At 37.7% G+C, this 15,633-nt stretch overlaps 1 protein-coding gene, 1 non-coding gene and 1 pseudogene across 2 annotated transcripts; 1 reads left to right on the top strand and 2 right to left on the bottom strand.

Moving 5' to 3' along the window:
- Positions 1–290: 290 nt before the first annotated feature.
- Positions 291–2,366, bottom strand: LOC106434918 (agamous-like MADS-box protein AGL61). Its single transcript, XM_013875772.2, has one exon. It carries the CDS (start codon positions 1,579–1,581, stop codon positions 961–963), a length of 621 nt encoding a protein of 206 aa, XP_013731226.2. The 5' UTR covers positions 1,582–2,366; the 3' UTR covers positions 291–960.
- Positions 2,367–3,836: 1,470 nt separating this feature from the next.
- Positions 3,837–8,856, top strand: LOC106413561 (annotated as a pseudogene).
- A 5,299-nt stretch (positions 8,857–14,155) lies between these two features.
- Positions 14,156–14,262, bottom strand: LOC125592141. Its single transcript, XR_007327990.1, has one exon. It is a non-coding gene; the product is annotated as a small nucleolar RNA R71 (small nucleolar RNA).
- Between the last annotated feature and the right edge of the window lie 1,371 nt (positions 14,263–15,633).

Raw genomic sequence — 15,633 nt, 5'->3', positions numbered from 1 at the left:
GGGAGAGTGTTGCGTAATGGTGAGGGTGAGTGGTGTGACGGTTTTGCTCTTAACATAGGAAGGTGCTCTGCCCCCTTGGCAGAGCTTTGGGGAGTATACTATGGGCTTGTGATCGCTTGGGGACACTCATCCGCTATCTTTCCTTGTACATTTGTGCTATGGCTTCTTAACAAGGGACTGGTTGGTCCGAATAGTTCATGTGTATAGGGAAGCAAACCACTTAGCTGATGGTTTAGCTAACTTAGCTGATGGTTTAGTTCATGTGTTAGACGCTGTGCCGTCAGATGTTGTTACCTTATTGCGTGAGGATGTTGATGGATCTCTAAGGCCACGATAAACTCGTTTGTAGTATGAAGTTTGTTTTTAAATAAATATTGGGAGTTTTTTCTCCCAATTTCCTACCCAAAAAAAAAGTTCCTCATGATCTCTTTACTTAAACACATCGTGTGAGAAATTCAGTGCGGAATTTATTAACCTTTTTATCCTATGGTATACCAATAGATGATAAGTTGTAGAGATCGGTTACTGACTCATTTGTCGAACTATTGACTAAACATTTTTATTCTGGATGCTCATCGAATGAATTCTACTCCAATATTGGTCTTGATCTTGGAGGACTAGGATTCCATCTTTTGAAAAGCTTGGATGTTATAGATCCAGCCATGAAGCTCACTTGCAAGCTGTCACAACTAAAAGAGAAGAATGTTGTCGCTTGAGCTAAGGAGTTTATTTACATCAAGCCCTTAGCTCTTTATTTACTTCGAGTCAGTTTATGATGCAAAACTTAACATAATTTAAACAAAAGCATAAATATGGATTTAACTTTCAAAGTACTGTAACAAAAATACAAGAAAAAAGAAGGATTAATCTGAATGAAATGAATTCATATAACTAAACTCAACAAATCTAAAAATCAAATACTTAAATGAATTAATACTCCACGAGACCACTAAATATCAATCATCCGTTTTGACCTAGACGGCATCGAGTAACCCCATCAGTCACATCCCCCATGCTTTGCATATCCATCTGTGGCTTCCAACCCATCATGTTGATTGGCCATGCAGGAACAATACTCCCCATGTCATTAATCTTCGTACCTAACTTGTCTCTTAACACACTCATCGCCATAATGTACTCTTCCAACTCCTCCTCCGGCACACTCTCCACCGGCCTCTCCCACCACGGCCTCCCTCCCTCCTCCGCAGAGTCACCACCTGAATATACATCCAAGTTCACCGGAATCTTGCGAAGATACTTGTCCATCAACGAATCCACGTGCCCAAAACTGTAGATCCTACCGCATTTAGAGAACGTTACCACAGCGATTTTTGCACCGGTCAAAACGCTCAACTCAGCGGCTTTCTTGAACAGCCCGCGGCGTCGTTTCGAAAACGTTACATGTCTCTTGCTGTCCTCTTTGATCTCTTTGATCTCAATCTTCTGTCGACCTCGGCTCGTTTTAGGGTTTCGTGGTTTTGTCAACTCTTTTTTGGTTTGAGTAACCAACACGTTAGGGTTTTGAAGTTGTTCATTAGGTTTCAAGAAAGTAGTCGGTAAAGTTTCTTTTACTTCTTCCATGACCAGACAAGAGAGAGGGATGGAAAATATCGTTAGGGTTTGTCTTAAAAAGGTATTTATAGTTGTTCATGGGTTTAATATGGGAAGAAAGAGAATTTTATCCATTTATGGTAATTAATTTTATATTAAATGCACTTTCAAATAATTAACTATTTTTGGAACGATTCCATATCAAACGTACCTTTAGCTACCATACGTGAACATGTGTTGCAAATTTATAGAAACATATGTACTGTTTAAGATATTGTTTCCATTTTACTCGTCGTTGGATAATTAATTATGATGCATAGAATATTTTTATCGTAAGATATGGCCGAGCAAAATATAAGCGAATCGCGTTTTACGATCACATAACACGTATAATCATCGTATTGTGTAAGAACATGATGCCATGCCGCCATAACAAAAAGAAAACATAGGACACCTTATAGTTGCATTACATTAACATTTTAATTATTTTTTTGGACTAAAATTAACAGTTAATTGTCGCAAGTATCACGATAAAATGACAGCTTGATCATTTATTCACGAAATGATTGATTCTATCCTTCTAATGAATTGATTTCCTTTAATCATTCTAATGTATTAATTGCTTTCAACAAACCTGGAAACAAATCCGAAGTGATCATCTAAACTTTCAATCTATCTTAATGATCAATTGATCTCTATATTTGAGTACAATTCTGATTTCTGGCAAAATATATGGGGTTTTGTAGATAGGTATTAATCTTTGCTTTCTTACTCAGGTAGATACAAATTTAGTTTCTTAAGAAAATTTTACTATCAGTGTTAACCATTCAAATTGTATAGGAACAGGATGATGATCAACTTCCTTGGATTTGCTTCCAGGTCTCAAGACGAATGATCAGGTCTAGCACTTATCGAATCTCTTCCAGAAATTGGGGTAGTTCAAATAAATATATCCGGCGGGTAGAAGGAGGTTAGAGAAAATGCACGAGTTCATGGAAGAGTTCCTTAAGGAGGTCTATGAAGAATGTAATGGGAGCCTAACCAATTTCCAGACCAGAATTACCAGGAGAGCTACCTACTAAAGTGCATTGTCTTAATTTGATCCATAAACTAAATAAGTTTTTCCAAGACTCCAAGCCTATGATTCTCTTGCTTCTATTCAGGGCCGGGCTTGGCTGGTCCAGACCAAAACGATCAATATATGGTTTTAAAACAGAGCGTAAACTCTATATACATATACCTCGTGATGAATTTATAAAAGGTCAAAATTGTTTTGTCTTTGATTATAGTATTCCTAATAATTGGGGGTTTTCGGTTTTGTCAATGCTAGTGATTGTGAAAGGAATCAAAGTTTACATGATGCGATGCCAGTCATTGTTTTATTTATCTGATACCAAAGTCTTTAATAACAAAAAAAATAAAGCAAGTCGTTTAGACATTGCCTTTTTTTTTTCGTTAAAATTTAGTATTGCGAACTACCACTTGACATGGTTCGGGAAGACGTGAGAAGACATTTTCTGTATTTTTTAGAAAGCATTGCGAAGCTACCATCATCGGTCAGACATCAGATAACATGACGTAGTTTTGTAAAAAAAAATTGAACTGAAACATATATTGATATCATCTTCAATTCTAGTAAGTAAGAGAAGGTAGTATATATTGGTGTTTATAGATTTCAATAATTTTACAAAATTACTGTTATTTATTAACATTTTTATGTGTTTCTAAAACAAAAAGTGTTTCAAAAAAAGATTAACACTTTTATATTAGTATCGATTTTAAAATTTATTTAAATATATTTTTTCTCGACATTTATATAGTATTTAAAAGTTCTGTTTCTATTCATTTTATTAAAAATAGATAATCACAAAATATGTTTTTTAGATAAAATTTAAAATATTTTATTAATATATTTGAAAATTTTAAAATATGCAGATGGAGCATAGATGTTACTTTTAGGAGAGAGAAAAAAGGTTTGATACGCAGAAAAGGTAGTAACCTTTTATAACAAGCTACTTCGGAAGCGGCCACGTACATAGTCTATATATATATAGTCGATTTAGCGCCGAAAAGACTAAAAAAAGCTGATCCAAAATGTATTTTACCTTTTTTTAAACAAGTCTTCTCTTCTCTCTTCCTCCGCGACCTGATCACATCCTCGACGCCTCCACTCTTCTATCCAATAGTCTTCTTCCTTATCTATTTGACTTATCGCCCCTGAGACGCTCTATCTATCTCGGGTTTATAGTTTCTCCAGGTTCGAAGTTTCAATTTCATTTGGTCCGATGGGATCAGAGACGATGCGCAAATTGGTTGACGTGCCCGTTCTTCACAAGTTCATGCTCTACCGCACTCTAACTGTACAAAATCTTGAACTTTCTCTTATATTAATATTCTTCTTCTTCTTCTTCTAAATTGCTATGTGATCATTTACCCTCAAATACCAATAAATACGTTTATAATTATCTTCCAGTTTGCATTTAAATTAGAGAAAAAGACAAAGTAGCACTAAATCAAGTTTTTTTTTCCCAAACTAGTACTCAAGGTCAAAAGTCACAAAAATAGCACTTAATGTTTTATCAAAGGTCACAAATTTAGGGTTTAGAGTTAAAGGGTGGGGTTTAGGATTTACGGTTTAGAGTTTAGGGTTTAGAGTTTAGGGTTTAGGGTTTAGATTTTAGGGTTTAGTGTTTAGGGTTTAGGGTTTAGAGTTTAGGGTTTAGGGTTTAGAGTTTAGAGTTTAGGGTTTAAGGTTTAGAGTTTAGAGTTTAGGGTTTAGGGTTTAGAGTTGAGAAATTAGGTTTTGGGGATAAGATTTCAAATTTTGAAAAATAAAAAAATTAAAATTTTCAATTGATAAAATGCTATTTTGGTCATTTTAGTTTTTGAATGCTATTTTTGTGATATAAAGTTAGAAAGATGCCATTTTGGAGATTTGCCCTTTAAATTATGTAAGATGGTTCGGTTTATGTTTGATGAAACTGTTTGGTTTCATATGGTTGCATGAACCCTTAGCTTGACATACAATGTTGCAAGTAATTTTTGTAATAATATAAAACATATCATGTTGTTTGTGAATATATTCGTTGTTTGTGCAAAATTTTTACTTGATTGGGAGAGACAAGAAGAAAACCTTTTGGAGGATACTTAAGATTGATCGAACCGATCCAAACGAGTTGAATTTATTTGAAGATCCTACAAGGTATACACATGAACAAATCGTCCAGCTTAAAAAATGGATAAGTCGTGGGAACCAGGAGTATGGTGGCCTTAGAGCAGAGACTACTTGCTATGGAATCATTGGTACTGAGGAACTTTGTCTCCAAGCATTGCTTTTCCTTTTTTTCTTAATGTTTGTGTGTCGTTTTGAACTTATGGGGATTCTCTTGGTGCAGGGTTTGTGAAATTCTTGGGGCCTTATTACATGCTAGTGATTAAAAAAAGAAAAAAGTGGGCGAGATATGTGGCCATACTGTTTATGGTGTAGTGGATAGTCAAATGATCATGATTCCATATCATTCCGGTGAGGCGAGAGTGGCTGGTTCTGCCTGAATCTTCTAAAAGTGGGCTTTCTCATTTTCTAGGTCAAGTCAAGTTTTAATACATTTGAGTTTAATTTATGGAAGATTGAGTGTGTATCCTTGCTATTTGTGATATCAGAAAGGGAAGCATCGAGAAAACATCTTACTGGAAGATTTTAGAAAGGCAATCTGGATTATCAACGGATGCATGAAGGAGAACTATTTAGAGGCAATTCATTTTGATCTACACGAACACTACAAAAGGTGTTGCATTTATATCAAGCATAAGTTGGTGTGTTGTTTTTATAAGTACCTCCTAAAAATTTTCCCTTTTTCCTTGAATATTCCACTGGAGCTGATGCTGCATTCGAGTACTTGTGTGCCTATGCGAAGAGAGCATTGGGTTTAATTAACTTATTTTTCTGTGAAGCTCCTTCAGGTATAGGACAAATCATTTTTTAAGTAAGTTTATATATATATATATATACCTGTATATATATCCTTCGAATGAAGTCTTTCAATAGATCCTGATCCGCGCGCCAACGCGGGTTTGAATTTTCGGGTTTTGATTATTTATTTAACTAAATAATGTATTTGTAATATTTGATGTATTATATTCACCAAGTAAATAATTTTTTTGGCATCTTAAACCATCTATTTACGATGAATATTCGATATCATATAAAAAGTTGAACAAATAGACGTAATTAGATAATTGTAGACGATATATAAAAACAATGGTATTAATGTAAAATATGAAGAAATATTATATTATGACTTAGTATGGCATAAAAGATTATAAATTAGTTATACATGTTTAAAGAAAATAAAATGATTTTTAAACTTCTATGAAAAATTTAACATATAAAAAAGGGTGATGAATTAGTCATCAAATTGTAAATAATTTCATAATTTTATTAATAATAAATTATTTATAGTCTTTGTTTTTCGTCAAGATAATTATTAAATGTCCATAACATTAATATGTTAAAAGACCATATTATGAAAGTTCATGTTGTAACCGTTTTTTTCCGGGAAGTGTAACAAAAAAAAATTACATTTAACTCTTCGTTTTGTTTAAGTTTGTGTCGGTAAAAGATTTAAAAAAAATCTCTCTATCTTTTTTAATGTTCAATTTGAAACTTATTATGCGGAAATCATACGCAAATATAGGTAATTGGTTGGAATCTCTATATCTTTATATTCTTATAAATTTTAAATTTATTGTTTTCTCTTCTGCAAGCAAATCAATTACCGAAGTAATAGATCAATTGGTTGGAATCAAATCTATTATTATAATTAGTGTAATTATGGTTATATTTTCTATATTTAATAGGTACATTAAAGATACGACATTGAAGATATTATGTTTTGATTAATAGAAGATATTGGATTTTGAGTTTGTATTTGTTGATTTATTTTTTTATAAAGCTTAGAAAATCATTGGGATGATTAGTTGGTTGATACATCCTATAAAGTAAACGAAAACTATAGGTGGTTTGAATATTGTACATCGATCGATGCATGATGTAAGTTGACTATATAAAACTTGAACATGATCATTTCAAACTAAAGTATAGGTAGATTATATGCATTTGTTATATTGTAGTTAATATATTTTAAATATTACATAAGTTAAGTGATTCACGTTTTCGTAAAAATAAAATTCAACTTCATTATTGGGCCGTACTCGTACGTAATAAGCTACGTTAAATATGATGTATTTATAGGTTCATTTAATGAAATTAAGTTTAAATTTGATTAAGAAAAACTCATTAATTTAACTAGAAAAGACAAGCATTAAAATAGGTAGGTTTATTTAATGACATTAAGTTTAAATTTGATTAAGAAAAACTTATTAATTTAAATGGAAAAGACAAGCATTAAAATATGTAGTTTAATTTAATTTTGTGTAAATAAGTTAGAAAACTCAGGGGTATTTTTTAATGGGTACTCCTCTTTTAATAATAGAGATTATGATTTTATTGCACGTCGGTTGGTAAGTACTAATACTAATGCTACCATGATCCAGTAACCCTATTCCGAATCAAGATGAAGAAGCAATTAGTGCAGAAAAAGAAGGTTTGAAGGCAGATATCTTTAAGCTTCAAAAAGGGGTCTTAAGGTCAAACTGCTTAGACTGCTTGGATCGTACTAATTTTGCTCAGTATGCCAACGGATTGGTAGTTCTTGATCATCAGCTGCATCTATTGGGTATTAGAGGACCTCCTGTTGTCGATACGAACAATCCATTGGCAGAGAAATTGATGGAAGCTTATGAAAAAATGGGTCATTTAATTGCAATGCAGTATGCTGGCTCGGACGCGCATACCAAGGTGATAGGTTTTCCAACACATTTTTCTTCTAGGCTTGAGTTGGAACTTTGAACTACGAGTAACAATTTTTTTTCAAAAACATATTATGGTTTAACAGATGTTCAGTGCTTTGAGAGGTGATTGGAACATGATGATGAAGCACCGTGATATGCTAACAGCTGTGCATCGCTACCACAACAACGCTTATCAAGACAGCGAAAAGCAGGACGCCATCAATGTGTAAGCTTCATATTACTAACTTTCCATCTATTGTTTTTGATAGCTACATGCAGGACCAAACCTGAATAAAAGCCAATGAATCATGTGCTTTAGAGCCGGAAAAGATATATATATTTTTCTTGGGCTAATAATAACCAAAAATATCATGTAGCTTTACTGGTAACATTATTTTTAGGTCCCATATTTATCAGGTCCAGCTCTGGCTACTGCTACATGTTTGTTTAGTCTAGAGATTATTTCTTTTAACAGGTTCTTGGGGAAATTCAAGCCTCAGCTAGGGAGGCCAGCCCTGTGGGAGTTGCATTCTGACCAGCGCAACACTAAAAGTAGTAATCCTAACTTGGATATCGAAAACCTGAGGTACATAGTTTTGTTGACTAAACCAGCAGACCACGGAAACTCCTTAGAATTTAGAAGTTGGCATATAGCTGCAAAAGACTAAGATATCTTCCAAATACACAATATGAACTGCAGGTCAAAACTTACGAGATCCTTTTCCGATAACCTCCTCTTGGAGGGTTTGGATTCAAAGAAGCTAGTACTCGAAAATCCCCAGCCTTCACGTGAAGGGTTAGACGGTGGCTGGGAAACCACTTCAGAATTTGGATTCTATGAAAAAGATTCATCTTCTTCAAGGTGGTTCATCAGAGTCTCTTTAAATTGTTGCAAGCATTCATTGCATGTTACTCTTTTCTGATTCTTGATAACATCTTCAGCGTCCACTCAGCTATTCGCGATGAAGATCATTTTAGAGGAACAGAGTCAAGACAAATGTTTCCAGGCAGTAGCTCTACGTCTGATTCTCGCTGGCTTGATGATGTACCTGGTTTTTCACACTCATACAGTGCTAAATTCACTACGGCAGAGGAGATGTTTGAACGTAGCAGGTAAAAACTATTATTGATCCCTTATACATCGTTACTAGATAGCATTCTGATATATTACCATGTCACCTTGGAAGCCTCTTTAGAATATTCAAACATTAACCTTGTTCTAAGTAAGTTGAGATACATATGTATACAAGCTTGGCGAAATAATAATCTAAAATTTTTTCGTACAGCTCCATGTCGTCAGATAACATGTACAAATCCTTCACTTCTACAACTGGCACGGATCATCCTTCAGATCCGGATCAACCAGCAGATGGAATTGTTTTAGTCCCTGGCTTCTCAATTGATTTCATTCAGTGGGTGGAACACGGAAGACCATTGGAAAGGGTGCGGAGATGAAACTGTGCTATGCACCGGAAGGTAGTGCTGGTTACTTGACACGTACGGCAGGGTTGGACAGACATAATAACAGGAAGCATACAATACCTGCCGTATCTTTGTAAATACAAGACTCAGCTTTGTAAACGTCCTCGATCGTTTGCTGTTTCTCCTTTTCCTACCAAATTTGATTTCTATCTTTGATTTATGTTTCTTCGCTATGGTTTGTTTAATTTTGTAGTCATTTATTGCCGCACTATGCTAAATTTTGTAGATTTTGCTTAACTGAAAGATATAACAAACCATTTATACGGTATACTCATAATCAATATAATTATATAATATTATTTTCCTGTATATGTGTGATTAGATATATAAAAAATATGGGAAAACTAATGTTTATAGTCAGACTATTCATCCTCCAATAGAGTTATTTTAACTATATTGTTAGGAATGTAGGAATGTTTTTGCACCTACAAGAGCAGCACACAATCGTTTATTCTGAAGGAAGCAATCTAAACGATTCATTGATTAGTGAACATGGATTATACATTGAAGGATACTAAGCCAACAGGAGACAACCATCCTCCAGAGTAGTTAGCTAGTAAAATAACAGGATTCTCCAGAGACAAATTAAGACGTAAAACATTACAAACAAGTTTGGTATACAGCACAATCAGAAAGCACAACTAGAGCAAACAAATAATTACCCAAGCGAGAAGAACTACCGAAGGAGGAAGGAGACGATAGACGAACATCAATAGCCAGACTTTATTAAGGGATCAGACGCACCTCAAAATAATGCTTGGGAGATCACACCAACGAGCCACGGGGACGAACGCAGAACAGCTATCCAAGGAGATGAAGGACAAACCATTTAACTATCAATCTCCCACAACAAGATGCATAAAGGATTTGGTACCTAAAAAGGTAGTAACCTTGAACAACAAGCTACTAAGAAAACGGCGGTGTATTAGAGCGTCTATTATAAGCATAGAGTTGATTTAGCGCCGGAAAGTAACCAAAAGAAAAACGAAATTAGTTTTTCACCTTTTTTGAAAAAAGGTCGTGTCTTCTCTCTTCCTCCGCGACCTGGCCACATCCTCGACGGCTCCACTTTTTTTTGCCAAAAGGTTGAATTTCATTTAAAATGATGCTGGTTTGTAATCTTACAAAATCATACTAGGATCAGCTCTTACAAAAAAAGATAAAAAAAGAGCTAGGCCTAGAAACAGAGGAGTGCTAAAGAATAATCCTACTCATACGAGAGCCACAACTCCATTGCCTTCCGGAAATTTGAGTTGTTTCTCTTACCAAGAATAACGTCACGGATGCTATGGTCGATTGTTTTGAAAATCATAGCAGGTGGAGTTATGACATTGTCATGGATCCTACGATTGCGTTCTGTCCAGATGTTGTATATTGTTGCTTGAGACGCAAGACGCTTCAGGAGAGTGATGGTCCTAGAGTCATTTAAGGAAAGCCAATCCATCATAGCAGTCCACGTATGAAACGAATGATGATGAGCTCCAAGTCTACGCAGTACACATGCCCAGATTACTTCGCTTGTTGGACAGCGAAGAAACAGGTGGTCTCTGTCCTCCATTGCAGAGTTGCAGAGAATGCAGGCTGTTGAGATATTGATTCCCCAGGCCGCAAGTCTGGACTTAGTTGGGAGTCTGTCATGATAAGCAATCCAGAAATTGAACACATGCCGGGGAACTCTGCCCTTGAACCAGACTGAGGCTGTCCATTGAAGAGGTGGCTCACGGTGCCGAATGGCATCCCAAACACGAGAGGCTGAGAATGCTTCGAGAGACTCATTGTTGATGTACCAGTACACAAGATCAGGAGGGGAGTTGCGCATAGGTAGATGAATCATGGTTAGGTGAGTTTGAAGCTCAAGAGCAGCATCGGAACGAGCCCCTCGCAGAAGCCAGCCTGTGTCATTACAAGCATCACAAACACGAGCAGAGAGTGGGATCATCAAGTCGCGCGGCCCTGTCTGACCGAGAGCCCTGATGAGAGGTCCCAAGGGAGTCCAGTGATCCTACCAAAAGCTTGTTGCAGAGCCTGATCCAACTCTAGTTCGAATGAACTGAGCAGCAAGGGGTCTTAAACGAAGCAGAGACCGCAACGTGGGAGATGTTTGCTTGTCCTCGTCAATGCTCCAGAAATTCCTATTATTCAATCTATAAGATTTTACCCAATCAGCCCAGAGGGAAGCAGTCTTTGTAAGGAGAATCCAGATCAATTTTAGACATAATGTTTTATTCCAAACCCCAAAGTCCCTTAGGCCGAGGCCACCTTCAGATTTAGGAAGGCAGATTGTTTTCCACGAGATTTTTGCTGTTGAGCGTTGATCAATACGGCCTCCCCACAGAAAATTCGTGCACATAGACTGGATCTTGTTAATACATCCTTTAGGGAGGATAAATGCAGAGGCCCAGAAATTAATAGTTCCACAGATAACCGATGACAGTAGTTGACACCGGCCAGCATACGAGAGCGCCTTAGCAGACCAATAGTTGAGACAACCTGCAACCTTTTCCAATAAGGGCCTGTATTCTGAGATCCTAAGCTGCCGATGCATCAAAGGAAGGCCGAGGTACCGAACAGGGAGCGAACCAATCTTGAAACCAAGGCTCGAGATGTCTAAGGTTTCATTCTGAGTCATTCCCGCCAAGAAAAGCTTAGTTTTGTCTTTGTTCATGTTCAGACCGGACCATGCAGCAAAAGTATCAAACGTGGATGAGATACACTCTAGGGATTTCTTCTCACCGTCTGAGAAGACCATGATATCATCAGCAAATGCCAGATGCATGACAGCCGGCTCCATAGCGTTGGGGTGGAAACCAATAGAGCCATCCTCGTACTTGGCGCTAAGCATCTGGGAGAAGACTTCAATGGACAAAACAAAGAGGTAGGGGAGAGCGGATCACCTTGTCTAAGGCCACGAGTACCTTTGAAATAACCGCAAAGCTCCCCATTAATTGCCACCGAATAACTCGCAGAAGTGATACACTGCTTAATCAGATTTCTAAAACCCTCTGGGAACTCCATTGCTTCCATCGTATTCATAATAAAATCCCAATTAAGGGTATCAAAAGCTTTCTTGATATCGACCTTTAGCATACACCGTTTTGAGATTGATTTCCAATTGTAGCCTTGCACCATCTCTGTTGCTAAGAGGACATTTTCCACAAGAAGTCTTCCTGGAATGAAAACTGATTGAGCGGTGATATTCCGTGTTTTTAACGGTTTTAAACTCGTTTTGGAGCAATTAAATGGTCGTTTTTAATTAATGTTTTGGTCTATTTGATGCGTTTTGGTGTTCTTAAGTGTAATATGCAGGTTACTAGATAGCTTGAAAGAAAAGAACGCATTCGGGATTTATTCAGAAGCAAGATGGACCGAACAATGGACTGCATGAGAAGTATTGGTCGCACAGAGCAACAGATCGACCGATCCGGACAACGTGGATCGACCGATCCCACGCTTTCATGCACTAGATCGACCGATCCGGTCCATGTGGATCGACCGATCTCAGGCGCTACGGGCTCCACACGCACAAACGAGCTTTTCACTCCTTTTTACCCACTCCCCTCAATAATTCAAAAAAAGAACTCGACCTTTGAGACTCAGAAAAGACCAGGGGCGACCAAGGAGGAGATTTACAAGTTCTAGAGAGAGATTTGAGTGTTTTGTACTTGTTTTGGTGTGATTTGTGAAGATTTGTAAAGGAGTTCATCTCAAAACCATTTGGAGAAGATCTTCTGAACCTTTACTCTGTTTTAATACAATCTTATCATGTTTTCTTCATCAAAATCGTTTTGTTCTTGCTTAGTTATGTGTGAGTAGTCATCTAGTTGGGTTTAGGGGTTCTCATAGGGGATTTCTTGATGTTTTGATCCATAAAACGTGTGTAGACTAAGGGATTACGTTTTGGTTCTTCATCTAATGGATTTCTTACTGCTTGAACTGAATTGATCACTTAGTTCATGATTTCAGATTGTTTGATGCACCGAAAGTGATTGTTTGAACTTCCGAAAATACTTTAGATGAGCAAAGTGTCCTTAACCCTCGGAAGTTGATGTTATTGCGCTTTGTGAACATATTGAACCTGTTCTTAATGCTTGTTTAGAAATTGAAACTCAGCGGAAGTTAGTGTGGAGATTTCTATAACATAGAGAATTAGCGCTACGGAAGTAGGTTAATTCTAATATCGTGTTTGAGTTCTAGACGGTTCTTAATATATCCCTGTGTCTGCCATTAATTGTATCTTGATTAAAAAGAAATCCCTGAGAATTCCCAATGCCCAACGTTTGTTTTAAAATAGTTTTCAAATCGTTTAAATCATCTTTTTACAACTTGTTTATGCTTTGTGACACTAGAGAAAATTAAATAAAAACCAACAAAAATATATCTTGTTTCGCTGTAGCTATTAACTTGTCTGCAACTCTACGTGTGATCATCGGTCCCTGTGGATTCGATCCCGTATTACTACTGCGTACTTTACTGTGCACTTGCAGTTAGATAATCGGGTTAAAACTCGAGACATCAAGTTTTTGGCGCCGTTGCCGGGGACCATTTGGTCACCCTAGAGTTAATGATCAGTTTAAGACTATAGCATTTTCTTTATTTTGTCTAATGTTTCTGTCTTTCTCTTTCTGTTTGTGTTTTCAGGTGAATGAGCGGATTTCATACTAGAAGCAAAGGATCATCGAATTTAATACCTTTGGAGTTAGAGCTCGGCCGCCTAGAGAGACAAGTGAAAAAGAAAAGACTTGAGTCCGCTGAAGAGGTTGAAATGGCTGAACACCAAGAAGACCAATTTCAGGACAACCCGCAAAATCCAATTCCTGTAAATGAACGAGAAGGCAACAATGCTGGTGATAATCAGCAGGCTGGTGTAGCTGCAAGACAACAGGCTGGAGACTATGGCATGCCTAGGATGACGCTTGCACATTATGATACACCAGATGCATTCTATGCCGATCGTTCTGGGATTCGCCCACCTCCCATTGAGAGAAGAGACTTTGAGATCAAGACTGGTCTCATTAATTTGGTGGAGAAAAATCCGTTTCATGGAAACCCGTCTGAGGACCCGATGTATCACTTGGAGCATTTTGAGCGAGTCTGTGACACCAGCAGACATAATGGAGTTCCTCAAGGCGCTTTGAAATGCAGGTTGTTCCCGTTTTCCTTAGCTGATAAAGCTATCAGATGGTTAAAGTCCATCCCTCCAGGATCTCTTACTACATGGGAAGAGACAAGAGCTGCTTTTCTACAGCATTTCTTCACCAAGTCAAGGTCCACATATCTGAGAAGCAGAATTGGAAGCTTTCAGCAACTTGATTCAGAAAGCTTTCATGAGGCTTGGGAGCGTTTCAAGGAGTACACACAGGACTGCCCTCACCATGGCTACACTGATGTGAGTTTGCTGAACATTTTCTATAATGGAGTTCATGAAGAGAGTCAAGATGCCATGGACACAGCAAGTAATGGTGATTTCATGACCAAGACTGTTGAAGAAGCTTACACCTTGTTGAACAACCTGTCATCCAGCAAAGCAAACCGCAAGTCAAGGTTTGATACCAGCCAGAAGGGTGTTGGTTATGAATCCAAGAAGATAGATGAGTTGAATGCCAAGATTGAGATGCTTCTCAAGAGAGATCAGAAATCTGTGAAATTTGTGGAGGAGCAAGGCTATCGTTCCTCACAAGAAGCTGTTGGTGATGATTCAAGTGATATGCAAGCTGATGTGAACTACATTGGTGGTCAAGGAAACTACAACAGAGGCTACAATCAGAACCTTGGGTGGAATCAAAATCAGCAAAATAATCTGTCTTACCGGAGCAACAATGTGGAGAATCCACAACATCAGTCCTACCCTCAGGCAGGAAACAGGCAGAACCAGAATCAGAACCAGAGTGTGTTCAACCAAGGATTTCAGAACAGAAATCAATATCAGGGGAACAACTCGGGCAACTCAGGATTTCAGCAAAGGCAGCAGTACAACAACTATCAGAATCAAGGAAATGCCTCTTCGTCACAGCCTTCTCAGGATAACGAAATTAAGAAGATGCTGCAAATGGTGCTAGAAGGTCAGAAGAATAGCACTGCAGAGATAAACACCAAGGTGGATAACATGTATGGAGAGCTTAATGGGAAGTTCGAAGCTTTGAACACCCATTTGAAAGTTTTGGAAAAGCAAGTTGCTCAAACCGCCTCCAGCAGCAGAACAGCACCTGGATTTCTACCAGGGAAGTCAGAGACGAATCCAAAGGAGTTTGTGAATGCTATAACACTTAGGAGTGGAAAAACGATTGAGGAATCGAAAGAGAAAGAGATCGACCGATCTCAAGAACAGATCGACCGATCCAAGGGGAAGGAGATCGACCGATCCGGTCCATCTGGATCGACCGATCCCGTGTCGACAAAGCCAAATTCCTCTGAACCTGAAGAGGTGTATGTGGCGCCTCCTGCTTATGTTCCTAAGGCTCCATACCCATCCAGACCAAGGCAGAAGATCAAAGAACGTGAGTACGAGAAGCTAAAGAACCTTGTTGGGGAGTTACATGTGAGATTGCCATTCGTTGAAGCGGTGAAGATGGTACCTTCTCTTAAAAGGTACATGAAGGAGATTCTTACCGATAAGATGAGCCTAGAGCGGGGTGTGTTGATGCTCAATGAGGAGTGTAGCGCAGTTCTACAAAATGTCATGCCTAAAAAGCGTGAAGATCCCGGAGCATTTGTTCTACCATGCCGCATTGGATCACTTACTTTTGAGAAGAG

This window comes from Brassica napus, chromosome C8 (assembly GCF_020379485.1).
Source record: "Brassica napus cultivar Da-Ae chromosome C8, Da-Ae, whole genome shotgun sequence".
NCBI classification, from domain to species: domain Eukaryota; kingdom Viridiplantae; phylum Streptophyta; class Magnoliopsida; order Brassicales; family Brassicaceae; genus Brassica; species Brassica napus.
The sequence above is the reverse complement of the archived record's forward strand: the minus strand, read 5'-3'. Positions and strand labels throughout refer to the sequence as shown.